Source organism: Quercus lobata, chromosome 6 (assembly GCF_001633185.2).
Source record: "Quercus lobata isolate SW786 chromosome 6, ValleyOak3.0 Primary Assembly, whole genome shotgun sequence".
NCBI classification, from domain to species: domain Eukaryota; kingdom Viridiplantae; phylum Streptophyta; class Magnoliopsida; order Fagales; family Fagaceae; genus Quercus; species Quercus lobata.
In genome coordinates, this window is record NC_044909.1 from 49,113,812 (window position 1) to 49,133,327 (window position 19,516).

The 19,516-nt window shown below is 39.7% G+C and overlaps 1 protein-coding gene across 1 annotated transcript; it reads right to left on the reverse strand.

Annotated features, from left to right (window-relative positions):
• Positions 1–567: 567 nt before the first annotated feature.
• LOC115994142 lies at positions 568–18,070 on the reverse strand. The gene is made up of 2 exons (XM_031118189.1): positions 17,783–18,070; positions 568–869 (listed from the first exon to the last, which is right to left on the reverse strand). Exons 1-2 carry the CDS (start codon positions 17,841–17,843, stop codon positions 607–609), a joined length of 324 nt encoding a protein of 107 aa, XP_030974049.1. The 5' UTR covers positions 17,844–18,070; the 3' UTR covers positions 568–606.
• Positions 18,071–19,516: the final 1,446 nt, after the last annotated feature.

A 19,516-nucleotide genomic window follows, 5' to 3' on the forward strand; every position in this document is an offset into this window, starting at 1 on the left:
CATATACAGATCAATCATAATAAATGCCTATTAATAACTACCATAATATCAATTCTATCTTATATGTTCTATAAGTATAAAAAAAGAGAATTCCTTTTAAATCTATCCCGAAAAAAAATTTATGTGTTAGATAAAAAAAAATAAGTGAAAGGAAATTTAATACTATGTTAAACTTTTTGGTGCATTACGTGAGTTATTGACTAGTTTTAGGTAACTTAAGGACATGGCACATAGCTTGCTAGAGATTTATAAGAGAGAGTTTTCCTTCTGTCAACATAAAATACTAATGGAATTGTGATTGAGATTTGTCAGCTGCAGCCTGTAGGCGATCTTGGTGATGTCCATCAAAGGTCAAGCTAATAATAACTGGAATCTCTTTTCTCAAGCAAACCTGATTTATAGTGAAGTACATGTACACAAAGCCTAAACAGAACGAGAATAAAGCTTCATTAAACCATTTATGCCAAATCTTGCTATATTTCTCTCAATCCACCTAGTTCCAACTGTTTAAAATGATTTGTATAATATCTGCTCCACAAAAAGCACAAGAACTACTAATATCACATTCACTTGAGTAAATTTTTTACAATTCCACTGAAAAAAAAATCACACTTTCAACACATTAAATCTCTCATTTTTAAATGAAGTTTGTGACAAAGGCTTTAGCCCTTTGGTGCATGCTTGCTTCTTCTTTTGTTGCCCACTGCACATCTTAACAATTAATATTTCAGCACCCTTTTCCTCATTTCCAATATTGAAACTTTGCTCATCAGCCAGCAAATGTGGTGGTGTCTGTTCCCACCCACTTCTCTCTAAGGCTTCAAGGTTGATGCCACATTCTACATAATCAGCACCCGCCATTGCTAGAGCTTCAATTGACATTGGTTAATTTCTCTCACAATATGTTCACAAAAGAGTGGAAGAAAATTAAAGATATCAGCTTGTCATTCCCACAAAATTGGGCAAATGGGCTATATTTATATCCCACAGTTTCTCTAATTTGGCTTCTAAAGGAGGAATATCACGGGCTTTTTATCTACCAAGTTTATGCCATTGATGTACCCGTGATCTCTCTGAGGCTTATAACTAGGAAAGTTCATGTAATATGCACGAGCACAACGTGCAAATATAATAAATTGAAAACAAAATGACCATGTTTATCTTAAAAAAAGAAAATAAAAAGAACAAGAATTTTCATAATAATGGTCCTTACAGATTGATCTAAATTTTTTCATATAATTAGACACGGTACAAATTGAACACACTTTTTAATGGTTCTGTTATTTGATATTGGAACTGCGGGGTACAGAAATTCAATAAGATAATCATGCCACGTGTCATACCCAAGGCCGAGGAGGTCAATACAATTCCAAGAGGTCCATACACTCAGATGGTAAGGCTGGAGAGGTGGCCATGGCCATGTCAATGGCACATTACAGGAGGGAGCCACACTGTAGAGGAAGATTTTCAGAGAGGGGTTAGCTGTGACGTGATTAGAGGGATGGTAGTTGCCATCACATTTAATGCACCTCACCAAACACCCTGGCCACATTTATGTGGAGAAGACCCTTGAACAGTGTTGTCTTGGTTGCCACAACTCACAGAAGACTTGAGAAGGCGTTTGATGGGACAAGCACTCGAGTAATGATTTGCATAATCAATAAATGGAGGGCCAAGATCAACCAAAGGGGGCTATATAATGTGAGAGATCCTCTAGGGACAAAGGGGTTCGGTTGAAAAATCTAAAAAGCACTGTAACACAAAGAACTGAAGTTGTAATTAAGTTTGAGAAGAATATACTCTAGACTACTCTCCTCGGACTTTGCCAAGGAAGGATTTCTTCGCATAAAACTTGTTTTCATTTGTTTTATTTCAATCTTAAATTCATTATGGGCGTTGTCCAACTCACTGAAACCTAGCTTTCAGCCCACTCTCTAAGAATTCATTGTGTTGGGCTCTTTGGGCTTGAATCCTTCTACCTTTTGGGCTCAGGAACCAAAATGATGCCCTTACAATTGGCATCATTTGTGGGGAAACTTGAGTTTTAGTGAGATCAATGTCTAGCTATGGTAGGTTTGGGGTCCAACTGGGAGGAGTCTGTTCGTTCTCAATGTCGGGACCAATTTCTCAATCTTGAACGAAGAAGAGACTGCGAGGTTAGTGTGCACACCACGCATACTAGTAAGAGCTAGTCTTGAGGCGGGAGTTACATCTCTCATGAGGAGAATACTAGAAGCATGCAGTTGGAGATTGACCGTCTTCGCAGGAGGCTACGTCGCGAGCGACAGAGGACTCCATCAAATTCTGACCCATCTTTTGATGATGATAGAGATGGCAGTTACAGGCTCAGGTCAAGGACTCCCCCTAGCAAGTCTTTTTTGTGTGATGAGGATCACCATTATGAGCGCAAGAATAAGAGCTTGTCTCGCAAAGGCCTAGGAAATGATGCTCTGAGTAGGGCATTGAACCAAATTTCCAAGTCACCTTTTACATGAAGAATTGAAAGAGGAAAGCTTCCTCGCCGGTTTACTCAGCCAACGTTCATCATGTACAATGGTAAAACAGACCTTATGGTGCATATGAGCCACTTTAACTAGAGAATGGCTGTACACTCTAAGAATGAGGCCTTGATGTGCAAGGTGTTTCCATCCAGTTTAGGGCCTGTGGCGATGAGGTGGTTTGACGGCCTGAGGGATGACTCTATCAACTCTTTTAAGGAGCTTACTCGGGCGTTTAGGGCTCATTTTGTTACTTGCAACAAGGTTCCTCGGCCTTTGGACTCCTTGTTGTCCATGACCATGCGGGAGGGGAAGACCCTAAAAACATATTCTGACAGGTATTGGGAGATGTTCAATGAGATTGATGGGAATTTCGACGACGTGGCTATAAGGACTTTTAAGGTTGGCCTACCCACCGAGCATGATTTGAGAAAATCTCTAACAAGGAAGCCTGTTGGAAGTGTGCGTCAGCTCATGAATCGTATCGATGAGTACAAACGGGTCGAGGAGGATCAGTCGCAAGGAAAGGGAAAGGCTAAGGTGATCCCTAGGAGCAGAAGGATTTCAGGTCGGATAGGTACAATAGCAGTTGACCTTGGAGAGATTTTGCCAGGTACCCTAGCTCGACTGCCACCTAGATGGTTAGTACTGTATTCCGAGAACCCGTGCATCGGGTTTTAGAAAAAAATTAAGAACGAGTCATATTTTAAGTGGCCAACTAAGATAGGAGGAGACCCCACGAAGCGCAACCAGAGGCTTTATTGCCAATACCACCAGGAATGAGGGTACATTATTGAGAATTACAGGACTTTGTGGAGTCATCTAGAGCAATTGGTTAAGGGGGGAAGTTGAGGCAATTCCTGTATCAACCCAACGAACAAGGTGGTCAAGCAAGGTTGGGGGCTCAGAAAGATGCTTCTACAAGACCACCTCTAGGTACAATCAGTGTCATTCTTGTTGCTCCGGGAAGGACTGGTTCTCAACCATCCAGGGTGATGTCTGTAGCTTGGCCATCTGTAGAAGGCTCATCCCTTGATCTGAAGAGGAGTCGAATGGAAGTTCGGCTGACTTTGAGCTTCTCGGATAAGGATAAGGTTGGAACCTTGCAACCACATGATGATGCCCTAATGGTCACCCTCAGGATAGGTGGGTATAACGTGAAGAGAGTATTGGTAGATCAAGGAAGTGACGCAGAGATCATGTATCCTGACTTATTTAAGGGGCTGAAGCTGAGGTTTGAGGACCTAACCTGCTATGATTCCCCTTTAATAGGGTTTGACAGGAAGATTGTCTTTCCAAAAGGCCAAATCCAACTACCTATTCAGGCGGGGACAGAGGTCGTGGAGGTGAACTTCATCGTAATAGATGCCTACTCCTTTTATACTGCTATTGTAGCAAGACCTTGGCTTCACACTAGGGAGTCGTATCTTCCACCTTGCACCTGAAGGTAAAATATTCGTTTGGGGATCGGGTTGAGGAGCTGGTGGGAAGCCAATCTATGGCCAGGCAGTGCATGGTGGCCCCGATTAGACATCAGATTAAAGGTGAGTCATCGGCCTCTGTTGGGTAGGATTTATAACAATCAAAGGTGCCAGTGTTGCCCACGGACGTAGTGGCAGAAGGGGCAAAGTGTGAGTAACAAGAAAAAGTTTTTATTGGCAATGATGAGTAGAAGTTCTTTTAGGTCGGAGTTCAGTTGCCTCATCGGGAGAAAGAAGAGCAAATAGATTTTCTTAGAAAAAATATTGATGTATTTTCGTGGAGCGCCTATAAAGCCCTTAGGGCGAATCCAAATTTCATTTGCCATTGTTTAAACGTCAATCCATCTGCCATTCCCAAGAAGCAACCACCTCGACGCTTATCTGGGGAACATTCTGACGCTGTCAAGGAGGAGGTGCTAAAACTTAAACGGGCTAGGGCCATAAAGGAGGTGTTTTACCCTGAATGGTTGGCCAACACAATGGTGGTGAAAAAGAAAACTGGGAAGTGGCGAGTATGCGTAGATTTTTCAAATTTAAATAAAGCTTGCTCAAAAGACCCTTTCCCTTTACCTCAGATAGACCAATTAGTGGATGCAACTATAGGCCACTCTCGGATGAGATTTTTGGACACCTTTTAGGGCTATCATTAGATACCGTTAGCTTTGGACGATTAGGAAAAGATTTCTTTTCTTACCCCCACTAGGAATTATCACTACAAAGTAATGCCTTTTGGATTAAAAAATGCAAGGTCTACCTATTAGAGGATGATTATTAGGATGTTTGAGCCTCAGTTGGGCAAAAATATTGAGGTGTATATAGATGATATGGTGGTAATGAGTAAAGTAGAGTCCGAGCATATAGATGACCTCGGGAATATTTTCGAGATATTGAGGAAACACAAATTACGCCTTAATACTGCTAAGTGTTCTTTTGGCGTAGGCTTTGGCAAGTTTTTGGATTATATGGTTACCCATCGCGGAATTGAAGTTAACCCTAATCAGATTAGAGCAATTAATGACCTGCAGCCTCCTCAGAATCCCAAAGAGCCAGAAGTTGACAGGAATGACTGCCACTTTGAATTGATTCATTTCTTGTTCAGCAGACAAGTGTAGGTCCTTCTTTCAATTATTGCATAAGTGGAAGGGATTTGAATGGATAGAGAAATGTTTCTTGGCCTTCTAGCAATTGAAGGAATATCTTTCTCCGCCACTTATTATGTCCAAGCTCGAGGAGGGGGAGGTTCTATTTGCTTACATTGTTGTAGCCTCACATGCGGCGAGTCTGGTACTAATACGGGTTGATGATGGGGTGTAGAGACTAGTTTATTATGTGAGCAAATCATTACATGAGGCAAAGGTTCATTATTTACCATTGGAGAAGGCCATCTTAGCAATAGTACATGCTACACGGAAGCTCTCACATTACTTCCAGGCTTACACTGTTGTGGTTCTAACCCAACTCCCCCTTCAATCATTGCTTTAGAAAGTTGATTACACAGGGAGGATTGCAAAATAGGGACCGATCCTAAGAGCTTTCGATATTAAGTATATGCCTAGCACTTCTATAAAGGGTTAGGCCTTGCAGATTTGGTGGCTGAGTTTGCTGAGCCTTTTTTAGAAGAAAATGGTAAAAGGCTGAATATGGATGGAAAATCAATTGGGATGATCTCCTTGTAGGAACCTCTATCTTGGAAGGTGTATGTTGATAGCGCAGCAAATTAAAGGGGATCAAAAGTGGGGTTAGTTGTAGTATCTCTTGAAAGGATCATCATTAAGAAATCCTTAAGGCTGGGCTTCTCGGCCACGAACAATGAGGCTAAGTACGAGGCTTTATTGGTGGGAATGGCTATGGTTCAGAAAATGGGAGGAAGAACAATGGATATATTTTCAGATTTGAGGTTGGTTGTAGGTCACATAAAGGGAGAATTGGAAGCTAGAGATGTGAGAATGCAGGACTATTTGAATCAAGTTAGGAACTTGCAATCAGGGTTTGAATCTTTCTCCTTACATCAAATCCCAAGGAGCAGAAACACGCATGCTGACTCTCTTGCCACTCTTACAACCTCTTCGGCGCAGAGTTTACCTCGGGTTATCCTGATTGAAGATCTATGCAAGCCTACTGAGATGAGAGAGGAAAGGGTCCTTATTCACCAAATTAGGGTGGACTCTATTTGGATGGATCCTATTGTGCTATTTCTTAAGGATGACATCTTACCTGAGGAGAAGGGGGAGGCTTATAAAGTACGAAGAAAAGCTCTTCAGTTCTGGTTGTCCGAGAATCAAAAGTTATACAAGCGCTCTTTTTCTGGACCATATTTGCTATGTATTCATCCTGAAGTAGTGGACTCACTCTTAGAAGAGCTGCACGAAGGGATTTGTGGAAGTCATACAAGGGGCAGGTCACTGTCTCACAGGGCCCTTACCCAAGGGTATTGGTGGCCAAATATGCAAAAGGAAGCACAAGGATCCGTGAAAAAGTGTGACCAATGTCAGAGATATGCCCCAAATATTCATCAGCCAGGGGGTGTCCTCAACCTTTTGTCTAGCCCCTGGCCTTTTGCTCAATGAGGCTTGGACATTGTGGGGCCCTTCCTTAAAGCAGCAAGAAATAGGAGATGGCTGTTGGTTGACATTGATTACTTCACCAAGTGGGTTGAAGCCGAGCCCTTATCAAATATTAGAGATGTGGACGCTAAGAGATTTGTATGAAAAAATATTGTCACTCGATTTGGGATTCCTCATACTCTCGTCTCGGAAAATGGGTTTTAATTTGATAGCAAAGCTTTCAGAAGGTATTGTTGTGAATTGGGTATCAAGAATAGATACTTGACTCCGACCTATCCACAAGGGAACGGACAAGCCGAGGCTGTCAATAAAGTCATAGTAAATGGACTTAAGAAGAGGTTGGACAATTTAAAGGGTAAATAAGTGGAAGAGCTGTCACATGTTCTTTGGACATATTGGACTATCCCTCGTAGGTCCACAGAGGAAACCTCCTTTTCAATGACTTATGGGGCCGAGGCTGTGATTCTTTTGGAGACTGGATTTCCAACGATGAAGACAAGCTTAATCGCTCCGGACAACAATGACAACCTAAAAAGGCCTGGGCCTAGTTGAAGAACGGAGAGAAAATGCCATGGTTCAATTAGCATAGTATCAGCAGAAACTCAAACAGGGGTATGATTCAAGTGTGAAGTTAAGACCATTAGCCCTTGGGGACTTGGTTTTAAGAAAGGTTCTGGGAACTACAAAAAACCCAACATGGGGAAAGTTAGGGCCCAATTGGGAAGAGCCATACTATATCACCTCGGTAGCTGGTATAAGTGTGTACTTCCTAAAAGATCTAGACGAAAATGTTGTACCGCGACCTTGAAATGTAAATAATCTGTAAAGGTACTATTATTAATGAAAGGCAGCTCTGCCATGTTTTTATTTGTGACACTATGTTGTGCTGATTACTTGTGTGAATATTAAATAGAATCTTAGTCATGCTTGATTCCTCGAACCACATACCTTGGGTAAATTAATATTCTTGATTACTTGCGTGAATATTAAACAGAACCTTAGTCATGCCTAGTTCCTTGGACCACATACCTTGATTAAATCAATATTCCTGATTACTTGTGTGAATATTAAACAGAACCTTGGTTATGCCTAGTTCATCGGACCACATACATTAGATAAATTAACATTCCTGATTACTTGCATGAATATTAAACAGAATCTTTGTCATGCCTGGTTCCTCAAACCACATACCTTGGGTAAATTAATATTCCCGATTACTTGCGTGAATATTAAACAGAACCTTGTTTATGCCTCGTTCCTCGAACCACACACACTTGCGTGAATATTAAACAGAACTTTGGTTATGCCTGGTTCCTCGGACCACATACCTTGAGTAAATTAATATTCCTGATTACTTGTGTGAATATTAAACAGAACTTTGGTCATGCCTGGTTCCCTAAATCATATAGCTTGGGTAAATTAATATTCCTGGTTACTTGCGTGAATATTAAACAGAACATTGGCCATGCTTGGTTCCTCGGACCACATACATTGGGTAAATTAATATTCTTGATTACTTATGTAGATGTTAAACATAATCTCGACCATGCCTGGGTAAATTAACTCCTCAATTAAATTCTTTAAGGGTTAAACAGAATCTTGGCCATGCTTGTCCCTCGAACCCATGCCTTGGGTAAATTAACACCTTGCAATTTCACCAAGGATGGGACCTCGACATATTCATCATCACGGGAACACGAGGACTCACCCTGGTTTTGGTTAAAGGATCCTGAAGGTACATTCATAAGGTACTCTTAAAATGAGAGACCTCAGACACACCTTTCTCTGCTAAGCGTTCTATTATACAAATTCTGGCACCAACACTTAGTTATTTTTCTCACTATCTATGTGGGCTCAATTTACTTGATTCAACAACGATTCATTATTGTTAGCTTTTTGTCAAGATATGGGTTTTCACCCTTATAAGCTTCATTAATCTAACCTCTCAGCAAAAGGCAGAACAACTACCACAACCAATTAGAGATAAATATTGTAAAAAGGAGAAAAACAAAAGTTCACTTGCCATAAAACAAAAGTCAATATCTTTTCATTGATCAAGAGGGGAGGTACATCTTAAACATGGCAAACTGCCACAACAAAAGAAAGTTACGTAAAAAAAAAAAGTAAGAAAAGAGAAAGGTCCTAGGTTAAGCCTTGGCTGGAAGATGGTCTTCTTTGCTGCTTGGTTGGGAGACAAGAAGGTTAGTAGCCTTGGGATTAGCTTCCTTAGCCTTGGGATTAGCTTCCTTTGCCTTGGGAGTAGCATTCTTGGCCTTGGGAGTAGCCTCTGGGCCTTTGGTCTCTGGCAGGGGCTTGGCTTCCTTACCTTTGCTCTTGTCCTGTGGCCGAGAACCACCCTGGCCAGCCCCCTTGCCCTTGGCCATTTCCATCCCCTGGCCTTGGTCACTAGCCTTGCCAGGCCCTTTGGATGTCTCAGGAGGAGGAAGAGAGGCTTGGGTGGTAAAGAGCTACTTATGTGTAGTTGCCGCAGGGACAGCATCTGCTATAGGGCCTAGAAGTGCTGCTGGAGCTTTGTGGAGGTCTTGGGGATAATAGATATTTATAGCCTTCCTCCACTTCGAAGCAGCAGGAACTCCAGCCAGGTTGAGGGCCTCTGTCCACACCTCCTGGCAGTATTCCTTGCAGACCTCGGCCAACTCCTTTATCAGACGGGCCTTAGTCTCTTGCACCTCAAGGTTATAGGATTTCTGCTTCAAAGCCTCCATAGCTTCCTTAGCCACCTGAGTAGCCTCCTTGGCCTTTGCCAGCTCTACTTTCAAGTCTATGACCTGCTGCTTGGTTGTGGCCAGCTTTATCTCAACATAATGGAGTTTCTTGCATTGCTCCTCAGTTTGATCCTGAGTGTTCTTGAGGCCAACCTCAGTGCTCCTCCTTTCCCTCTCTTCAGCAGTCACCCTCATAGTGAGCTCCTAGATCTTCTGCTCGGCTGTGCCCAAGGCCTTGTTGGTCTCGGTACGAAGGTTGGCCTCAACCTTGGCCTCATTCCAGGCATATTTCACCTATTCCTCAGCCATGAATACCTCTTGGATGGCCTGCGCAGAAACGACAGAGGAATATGTTATCAAATAAGAAAAAGGGTAACCTAGCATGGTGTCAGTAAGGCGTGTCGAGAAACTTACCAAGGCCAAGTCCTTCAAGGATAGAAAGAGGTCTTCCTGCCTTATAGTCTTCAACGTAGCCATGTCCTTCAGTAACAGGAAGGGCTGCTCTCGGGCTTTCACAAGGTAGTGCGCTTTTCCTCTTTGGAACTCCTTGATGGTGGAGTTCCGAGGTATAGCTGCACTGTCTAGCTCTAGTCGGGGGTCCCACGCTAGGGTTTAAAGGCGCACCTCGGCCACGAGCCAGTCCTCCTTGCTCTTAATTGAGGAAGCCCTCCCTTTGCCTTTGGCTGTCTTTTGAAGATTGGGAGGAACCTCTTCATTATAAGGGATCAACTCTCCCTCTTCAGCCACTTCCTTGTCCTTCTTCCTTTTCTTTAAGTTGGCAGGAGCAAAGGGGTTGACTATAGGAGGAGGAGGAGGAGGAGAAGAAGAAGGAAGCTTAGGCCCTAAAGCATCCTTGGGCGCCAACCCCTTGGCCCTGTTCACGAGGAGCTCGCGTAGACCCCTCTTCCTATCCAGTGGCATCTCTTTTTCTTCTTCTTCTTCCTCTGAACTGTTGGCTATATGCGCAACGACGAATCTGGGAGCACGAACGCCTGAGGATCTGTCAAGCATCTTTTGAGTTCGAGACCTGAATCACGGGCTCTCCCTGCTCCTCTCTCCCTTCCTCGAGATAAAATTGGTCTATCTCCGCCTCTAGTGACAGGCGCGAAGAAACTGTCTCTTCTCTCGAAGCTATTGCGTCACGGGGAGAACGATGGGAGGGTAGCTCAATTTGCACAATGTCTTCTCAGGCCAAGAATCTGGGCACCAAGATGTCAATTCGAGCCAGTCGAGGATCACCCACTTTAATCGCATTACCCAAGTCATGAAACTTGTTAGACAGAGGCTTGAAATCGAGGATCAGATGAACAGCTCTCAGTTGTTTGTCCTTGCTCACAAATACCTTGAATCTTAGTACCTTGTTGAGATCGGGGATGTTGACAAAGTTAAGGTTGGGAGCCACGTATCTTTTATCTGCAAAAAAAGCCGAGAAGCAAAACCACAATTAGCAAAACGAGCCTTCAGTCAGAAGGAAACAAAGAAGCGAACTACAAAACTAATTCTCGTGTTAAAAGACCTAAACCTAGGGTACCCCACCTGGTGCTCCCTTTTGGGTTGAGCAGTGAAGACCATCATGCCATTCACCTGAGGTGAATAGAAAGTCATCTTTTATGTCCTTGTTAGATTTGGGGAGACACGAGACGAGCCTAATGACAAGAGACCTAGACTTAAGATAGTAGCCCAAGTCTGCAAGCAAATGGCACTCGTACATCCAAACAACGTTGTGCTAGGTGAGCCCCAACCCCATTTGCCCGTTAAGAGCGTCTACGTTACCTAGGACCCTAAACAGGTTGGGCGCGCATTGGTGGAGACATATCCTATGGGCGATCAGGTAGTCCCTGGTCATTCTACCCATGGGAAGCCTCATTCCCCCTTCTATGAAGGTGATCATGGGAATGGCGACCTCCATTTCCTTTCTGTGGGTATGCCATTCACCCAAAGAGCAATACTGCAAGGAGACCCCCAGGGGAATGTGATACAGGGCCCTAAACCCCTCCATACTTGCTGGGGTATCCACTAAATGAGCAAACCTACCTATTAAAGCAGACTAAGGGGAAGTGAAAGAAATTTTTGTGAAGAAGAAGTAGAAAACAAAAGGCCGAGGAGAAAAGAATCTAAGAATGAAAGAACTTACGAGAATAAACACAAGAGTCATGCTTCATTAAACTCTTGAAAGTTTGAAGGTTTGAAAAGACTTGAAAGTTTGAAGATTTGGGAAGTCTTGAAAGTTTGAAGATTTGGAAAGTGGGAGAAATGAATCCCCTAGGTGCCTTATATTGGAGGTAGAGTTGGGCTGGAGTTACCCCGCCCCAAATTTTGAGGAAAAATATCAACCGTAGGATTTTCATCTCACCATAGGACGTGGGAGATAAGGCGTCACGTGGAGCATTTAATGAAGTGTTGCGGACTCCGAAGCATCAAGAACAACCATAGGACACGCGAAGCGACGTTCTCACGTGGAAAAAACAAAGAAGCATATGGGACCAATCATTTAAGGTCAAAACCCCACCTTTTCTCCTTGAACAAAAGGGAAAAACTGGAATTTTAAGGGGCTATTGTGGGGTACAGAAATTCAATAAGGTTAAGGAGGCCAATACAGTTTTGAGAAGTCCATACACTTAGATGATAAAGCCGGAGAGGCAGGCCATGGCCACGGCCACGTCAATGGTACATTATAGGAGGGGGCCATACTGTAGAGGAAGAGCTTTAGAGAGAGGGTTAGCCCTGACATGATTAGAGGGATGGTAGCTGCCATCACATTTAATGCACCTCACCAAACACCCTAGTCGCATTTAAGTGGAGAAGACTCCTGAACAGTGCTATCTTGGTTGCTGCAACTCACAGAAGACTTGGGAGGGTGTCTGATGGGACAAGCACTCGAGTAATGACCTACATAATCAACAAATGGAGGGCCAAGATCAGCTAAAGGGGGCTATATAATATGAGAGATCCTCCAGGGACAAAGGGTTTGGCTGAAAAATCTAAAAAGCATTGTAACACAAAGAACTGAAGTTGTAATCAAGTTTGAGAAGAATATACTCTAGACTACTCTCCTCAGACTTTGCTGAGGAAGGATTTCTTCACATAAAACCTGTTTTCCTTTATTTTATTTCAATCTTTAAATTCATTATGGGTGTTGTCCAACTCAATGAAACTTAGTTTTCAGCCCACTCTCTAAAAATTCATTATGTTGGGCTCTTTGAGCCTGAATCCTTCTACCTTTTGGGCTCAAGAACCAAAATGCTGCCCCTATAGGAACCATTAAAATTAAATACGGAAAAAAAACTTGCAGCATCTAAGGGAACAAATTGAATGGAGTGAACAACGGTAAGTATACGTAATTTGATTTTTTTTTTTTTGCTAAACGAAAAATGGGTTAGGGGGCGACTAACGTGGCAATCCTACTTAAGCATGATCATAGTAACACCTTACTCACTGGTGAACCATATCTTCCCAACTCCATGAGGGACACTAGCGATCTTGGGCTATTAAGGGCAAGGCTGGCCCAACCTAATTTGGGGTCTAAGGGGAAAGATTTATGTGGGGCCTTTTATATATAAATATTAAGTAAAAAAACTTATTTAATATTAATCAAATTAAGGTTAGTTTGATGTATTAAATACATAATTTAATGAATAATACTAGCTAAACTAAGGTTAATTTCATATAGAGAACTGAATATCATAGTTGAAAAATTAATTTAACAAAAAGAAAAAAAAATTAAAAGAAAATTAATTTATTTTGGATATATAACGATACATAGTTAATTACATTTATAATCTAATTTATAATCTGTGATATTAATTGATGTGTGGCTTTGTAGTAGATTAGTTTACAAATTTTAAAGTTTCAAACTATTAGGGGAGATTAATCATCATTGATGATCTAACACATTTACAAAATTTTTTTAAAGCCTTGTTTTTTTTTTTTTTTTTTTTTTTTGAGAAACAAACACACACACACACACAAGGGAGATGGAAAAGGGTTCTAACACAAAGACACACCACAACTCCACTCAAAAGACATGGTAACTTTTAAGGGAGGGTGGGGCAAGTTATACTACACACAACACACTTTCTTAAGTAATGTGGGACAATTACCCATTCTTTTTTTTGAGAATTTTTAAAGCCTTGTTAGAAATAAAAAAGGAAAATGTTAAAGGTATTACAAAATATTTATAATATAATGTGACAATAATAGTGATTGATGAGTTTCAATAATGTAATTAATGAATATTTAAAATACTTTTTTGTGATTGGTAATATGTCAGTTTGTAAATCTATAGTAAAATTTGTGATAACTCTAACAACATTAATAATAAAAAGTGCGCAACAATTTGAAGAAATTCATATTTTTTATAAAATTTTGGGCATTTTACAATGGAATTGGGGCCTTTTTTGTAAAGGGTAAATATTTTTTATGGTGGGGGCCTTAGACCTAGGCCTAAGTTGCCTAGGCCTTGGGTTGACCCTGGTTAAGGGAGGTACCCCTAAGCGCGTCCATATTCGGACTCGAACTTGGGACCTCACACTCAGGGCATCTTTGTGCCTCACAAACACACACACACACACGAAACAGTCATAAAAATAAAATAATTTGCACAAAGTAATAAATTTAAAACACCATAAATATAAGAACTTTCTAATTATTTTCCTAAATTGAGAGCTCGTTTGGTACATGTATTTAAACACATGTTTTCAGTTTTTAAATAACATTATACGTATTTCTATACACTTTTTCATCTATACGTATTTTCAAAAAATATAAATAATATTACTAGAATAAAGTTACCAAACTGTCCTGAATTTAAATAAATCTCAAAATATAAGGGTTTTGACTTTGGAAAAAAAAAATAGAGATATTTTTTATTGAATAAAAGAGAAGGATATATGACCGTACACTTGATTCTAAACAAATAAATGACCGTACAATTTTGACTTTACATGAAAATTAAAGCCTCTTTGCGTGGTTAGCTATGATACTTGAAGGCCATCATTATGAGAGCATCCACAGTAGTAGAGCTAAAAATTTAGCTTTTTAGCTCCACCAAAAGTTATTTTATCTATTTTACCTACACACATGCTACAGCAGTGGATCTATTTTAGCTTTCAACACAATAAAATAATATAAATATTACAATAAAATAATATAACTACTACAATAAAATAATATATTCCACTACCCAAAAAAACATCCACAGCACCAACCACAACCACTCTACCATTAGCCACAGCCACAACCATAGCCACAATCACCACCACCAGTCCACAGTAGGAAAAAAAAAAAAAAAACACACACACACACAGCACCACAAAACACGGCACAACCACCGCCAACACAGCAGCACAAAACAAACCCGATACCAACGCGCACCGGAGCAAACCTGATCTCAACCTGATACCACAAAACACGGCACAACCAATGCCCACTGGAGCAAACCCGATCTCAACTCGATTCCAACGCAAACCCGATACCACAAAACACGACACAACCACCGCCAATGCACACCGATCTCAACCTCGATACCAACGCACACCAGAGCATAACCACGACCCAGCGGCGGAGTAGAGGTGAGGGAAGCCACTTCGATCCACGAGGCCGGAGGCGATCGGCGGCGTGGTTCTGAGGCGGATGGCGGCGTGGGTCTGAGGCGATTGGCGCTGGGCAGGGGCTTGGGTCGGCGGTGAGTGGAGGTAGAAAGAGAAAGAAGAAAAAAAATGGCGAAGGAGGAGAGGAGCAACGGGTAGAAATGGGAAAGGAGGAGAAAGAAAAAAAAAATTCTAATCATAGTGTGAACACAAAATAAAATAATTTTTTTTTTTTTTACCTTTGAGCTACAGTGCACATTTATCTTGTGCACTGTAGCTGAGAAGCAAAAAATTTTGCTTATAGCTCCATTGCTGTGCTCTTCTTTTATGATCAGTGGTGCTAAAAAATAGCAATATAGCTATTTAGCATCACTACTGTGAGTGCTCATTATGAGTTGTGGCTTGTGAAGTTGCGATCATTATGAGTTGTGGCTTGTTAAATTACGCATTATGTTACGTCAACAAATGATGTGCAATTTCTCGTCTTTCAAAGCCTATCAAGGGTTTTTATTTACTAGTCTGTCTGGATTCAGATACATTGATATATTGGGAATTTGGGATGATAATATGTGCTCAAAAGTAAGCACGTGTTTATTTTGTGATGGATTTATTATAATTGGATATTGGACCCAAATTTTTCTATTTTTTAAATTTTTTATAAATACAATAGAATTTCAAGACACTAGGAGCCTGTTTGGTAAGTGAGTTTAAACTCACATTTTCACATTTTAAATAACATTACACATTTTTTCACACACTTTTTCATCCACACGTATTTCAAAAAACTCCAAACAACAATTCTCAAACTACTCTACCAAACACCCCCTAAATCTAAAATTTGGCATAAATTTACTTCTAGTCCTTACATTTTGACTCTATTTTTATTTTGGTCCCTATTTTTTTATTTTACAATTTTTAGTCCCTAAAATGAAAAATGCGTTCTATTTTAGTCATTACCGTCATCTTACTAATGGAAATATCCTATGTGGCAGACGGAGTGTATTGTTGGCACATTTAACGCTGACGTGGTCAATTAAATAATATTAAAAAATGTCACGTTAGCATAAAATAATAATTAAAAAAAGACACATTAGCATCCACATCAACCTTTGATTTTTGAAAATTAATTTATCAATTTTAACAAAATGAAAAATGAAAAAAAAAAAATTAGAACCCAAAATACACATGAATTCAAATCTAGTTTCATCTTAAACATGAACAAGAAAGAACACAAACCCAGAAAATTCAATCACAATAACACAAACCCAGAAAAAAAAATTTACTGACAAGAACATGATACTAACATAAACTTTTCTTGCATTTTCTTATACTTAGAACCAAACACACATTACCAACAAAAACATCAAACCAAACACAAATTACTAGCAAAAACATCCAACCAAACACCAGCAAAAACATCCCCAACAACTCCATTGAAAAAAGGAAAAAAAAAAATTCTCGGTCCTCAAGATTTCCCTTCTCATGTCTCTACCTCTCCAAAGAAAAACATTTAAGGACCCGTTTGGTTTAGAGTTGACTCAATTCTCAGTTCTCAGTTTTCAATTCCCATAACTCAAACCCAAAATTCATAACTCAATTTTCAAACTCAATTTCACTCAAAAATTACAAAACACATGTTTGGGTTGAGCTCTCAGTTATATATCTCTACCACTTTTCCCCAAACCTATGGACCCCACCACTGACACTACCCAATGCAACACTGTTGCTACTCGCGGCTTATTAACAAAAAAAATATCTTCCACTCTTCCTCTCACCTTTCATTTCTCTAACTCTCCCTCTTTTCTATCAATTTTTTTTGTCTATCAAATTTTTTCACTTTTCTCTTTTTCTTTCTCAGCTTTCTCTGTCTCTCCCCTCTTCAATCTGTATTTAGGTGTTGGCTGGGTTTCACGGTGGAGATCGGGTTTGAGATTGGGTTTTTGGGGCAGGGTCACGGCGATTTGTTGTGGATCGGCGTTGGGTTGGTGTTTCGGTGTGTGTGGATCGGTGTTGGGTTGGTGGGTTCACCGTGTTTTGCCTCTCGCCTCCCACATCAACACAGCCCACATCACTGTGTTCACCTGCGTTCAAATGGTCTGCTGCAACAGACATATGTAAGTTCTTCAAACCCACTTTAGTTCAGACCCAAGTGCAGAAACTTCAAACCCACTTCGTGCTTCTTTTTCTTTTTTTGGAGAACCCACTTCGTGCTTCTATCAAACCCACTTCAGTTCAAACCCATTTCATGCTTCTTTTTTTTTTTTTTTTTTTTTTGGAGAACTCACTTCGTGCTTCGATTTGATGGAGTAATGAAATGTGAGATGGAAGTGAGAAAGGGGCGAAAATTTTGGCTGAAATATTTTCAGGGAACTGAGCAAGAGAAATGGTCTTCTTTGCAACAGTAATATATATACTGGTCTGAGCTGACATGACAATACAGCAACTATGGGCTCCACAAGGTCAAGAATATTACAATTTTGCCACTGAGTTATGTAACTCAGAAACTGAAAACATCAATTTGGTGTTTCCAGTTTTCAGCACTGTAGCTCAACTCAAACTGAGTTTGAGCGATGAAAACAGGGAGATGAAATCAAGCCAAACACAATATTTTCAGTGGGTCCCACGCTATTCTCAGTTTGAGTGATGAGAACTGAGTCATATGACTCAAACAGGGTAATCCAAACAGGCCCTAAATTTCCAGCCAAAAATACTCATGTAAAATCTATAGAAAAGCCACAAAAAAACCCATTGAAAAAACCAGGAAAAAAAAAATCCTAAACGAATCTCCAAAAATATCTCAGTAAACTCATCAAATAACCCAAAAAATCAAACCCAAAACCTCAACAAAATATTCCCAGAATTTTGCTACAAATCCAACAACAACAGAATAGTAAGCATAGCCTAAATGAACGAGGGGTTGCTCACCATGGTCGATCTTCCACCACAAGGTTCGATCTGCCACTGCCACCATAAGGTCCGAAGACATTGCTGGGAAGAGCGAAAGCACTGGGTTCACCGCTGATCTGCTTCAAATCACCGCCGATCTTAGCCCTTCTCTCTTTAAACCCAAATCCAAACCACCGCTGACCTCACCCCTCTCTCTCTACCCAAATCCAAACCACCACATCTCAGCCTCTCTTTCTCTAAACCCAGATCAAAGCCATATCCCAAAAACTACAACTTGAACTTAAAGAGAAAAAGAAATGAGAGAAAGCAAAGAGGGAGAGAACGGAGATTGAGTGTATGACCAGAGAGAGAGATAGGAATATGAAAATGAGTTTGAGTTTTGTGTTTATTGATGATGTTGTGTTTGGTTGACAAGAAAATTTAAGAAAAATTGAGATAGTTATTACAAGTTTTTTTTCTTAATCTTTAAAACTGAAAAGAAAAAAAGGTTCTTCGTTTTTTTTTTTAATTTTTTTTAATTTTTTTTTAATTTAAATTAGAATTGCAAAATTAAAATTTTTTTGTTTTTAAAATTTTAAATCAAAATGTTGAAGTGGCATATTTTAAATACTAAATAATTTTTTAATATTATCTTATTGATCACGTCAGCATTTAATGTGTCAATAGTGGACTTTATTTGCTACATCAGCAATTTCTATTAAATAAGAAAGGTAAGGACCAAAATGGAACGTGTTAATTGATTTAGGGACTAAAAGTGGTGAAATGAAAATGTAGGGACCAAAATGGAAAAGATGCAAAATGTAGGGACTAAAAGTGCATTTACGGCTCCAAAAATTTTCATATTTTTATTTTTTATAAATACAATAAAATTTCAATTTATAATGATTGTTCTTTTTATCAGTTGTATACACTAAGGGTCTATCTGGATACCATTTATTTATTGAAAACTGAAAACTTATTGCTGAAAATACTATAGCAAAATAATTTTTAAAGGTGTGAATAGTACTATGGACCCAAAAATGCATGGGTATGCGCATTTTGCTGAGTTTGGTGGTCCCATGAATAGTACCGTGGGACCCAAAAAAAGCCAAAAACAGCTGAAACGCGCTTTCAGTGCTATCCAAACTTCACACTAACAAGTTTTTGGAATAGATGAGACATAAATCTCAAATTTCTTATCAGACGACAAGAGTCTTTATCAAGATCAGCTAACCATAATATATATAAAACTGAAGTCTCTAAAACTCTCACAATTTTTCATGTCAGCACAATATTTAAATAATATTATCATTTTATTTAAAGAAAATTATTTTTTTTAGTCCAAACTTAACAAGAAATGGAACTCTATTTCTCTAACAAGTCAAACTTAAACTCAAACTCATCATTTTTTTTAAACAAAATTATTTTTGTTTAATCCAAACTTAGCAAGGAGTGAAACTCTCTCTCTCTCTCTTTCTAACGAGTTCAACTTAAACTCCAATTTTGAGATAAATATGAAAACTTAATTATTGTTCCAATCCTAAAATCAGTAACATTGAAGTGCATGTTATAATTTTTCCCTTTTTTTGTTTTTGTTTTTTTTTGTTTTAATGTTGAAGTGTCACAATTTTTTATATATTTTATTTTCACATAGAAATACCACCTATAATTTTTTATCAACTTTTCTTCTCTGTATTACTTTAGCAAATTTATAGATATATATATACAACATTTTCCTCTAATTCTTTATCCACTTTTTGGATAGATACAAAA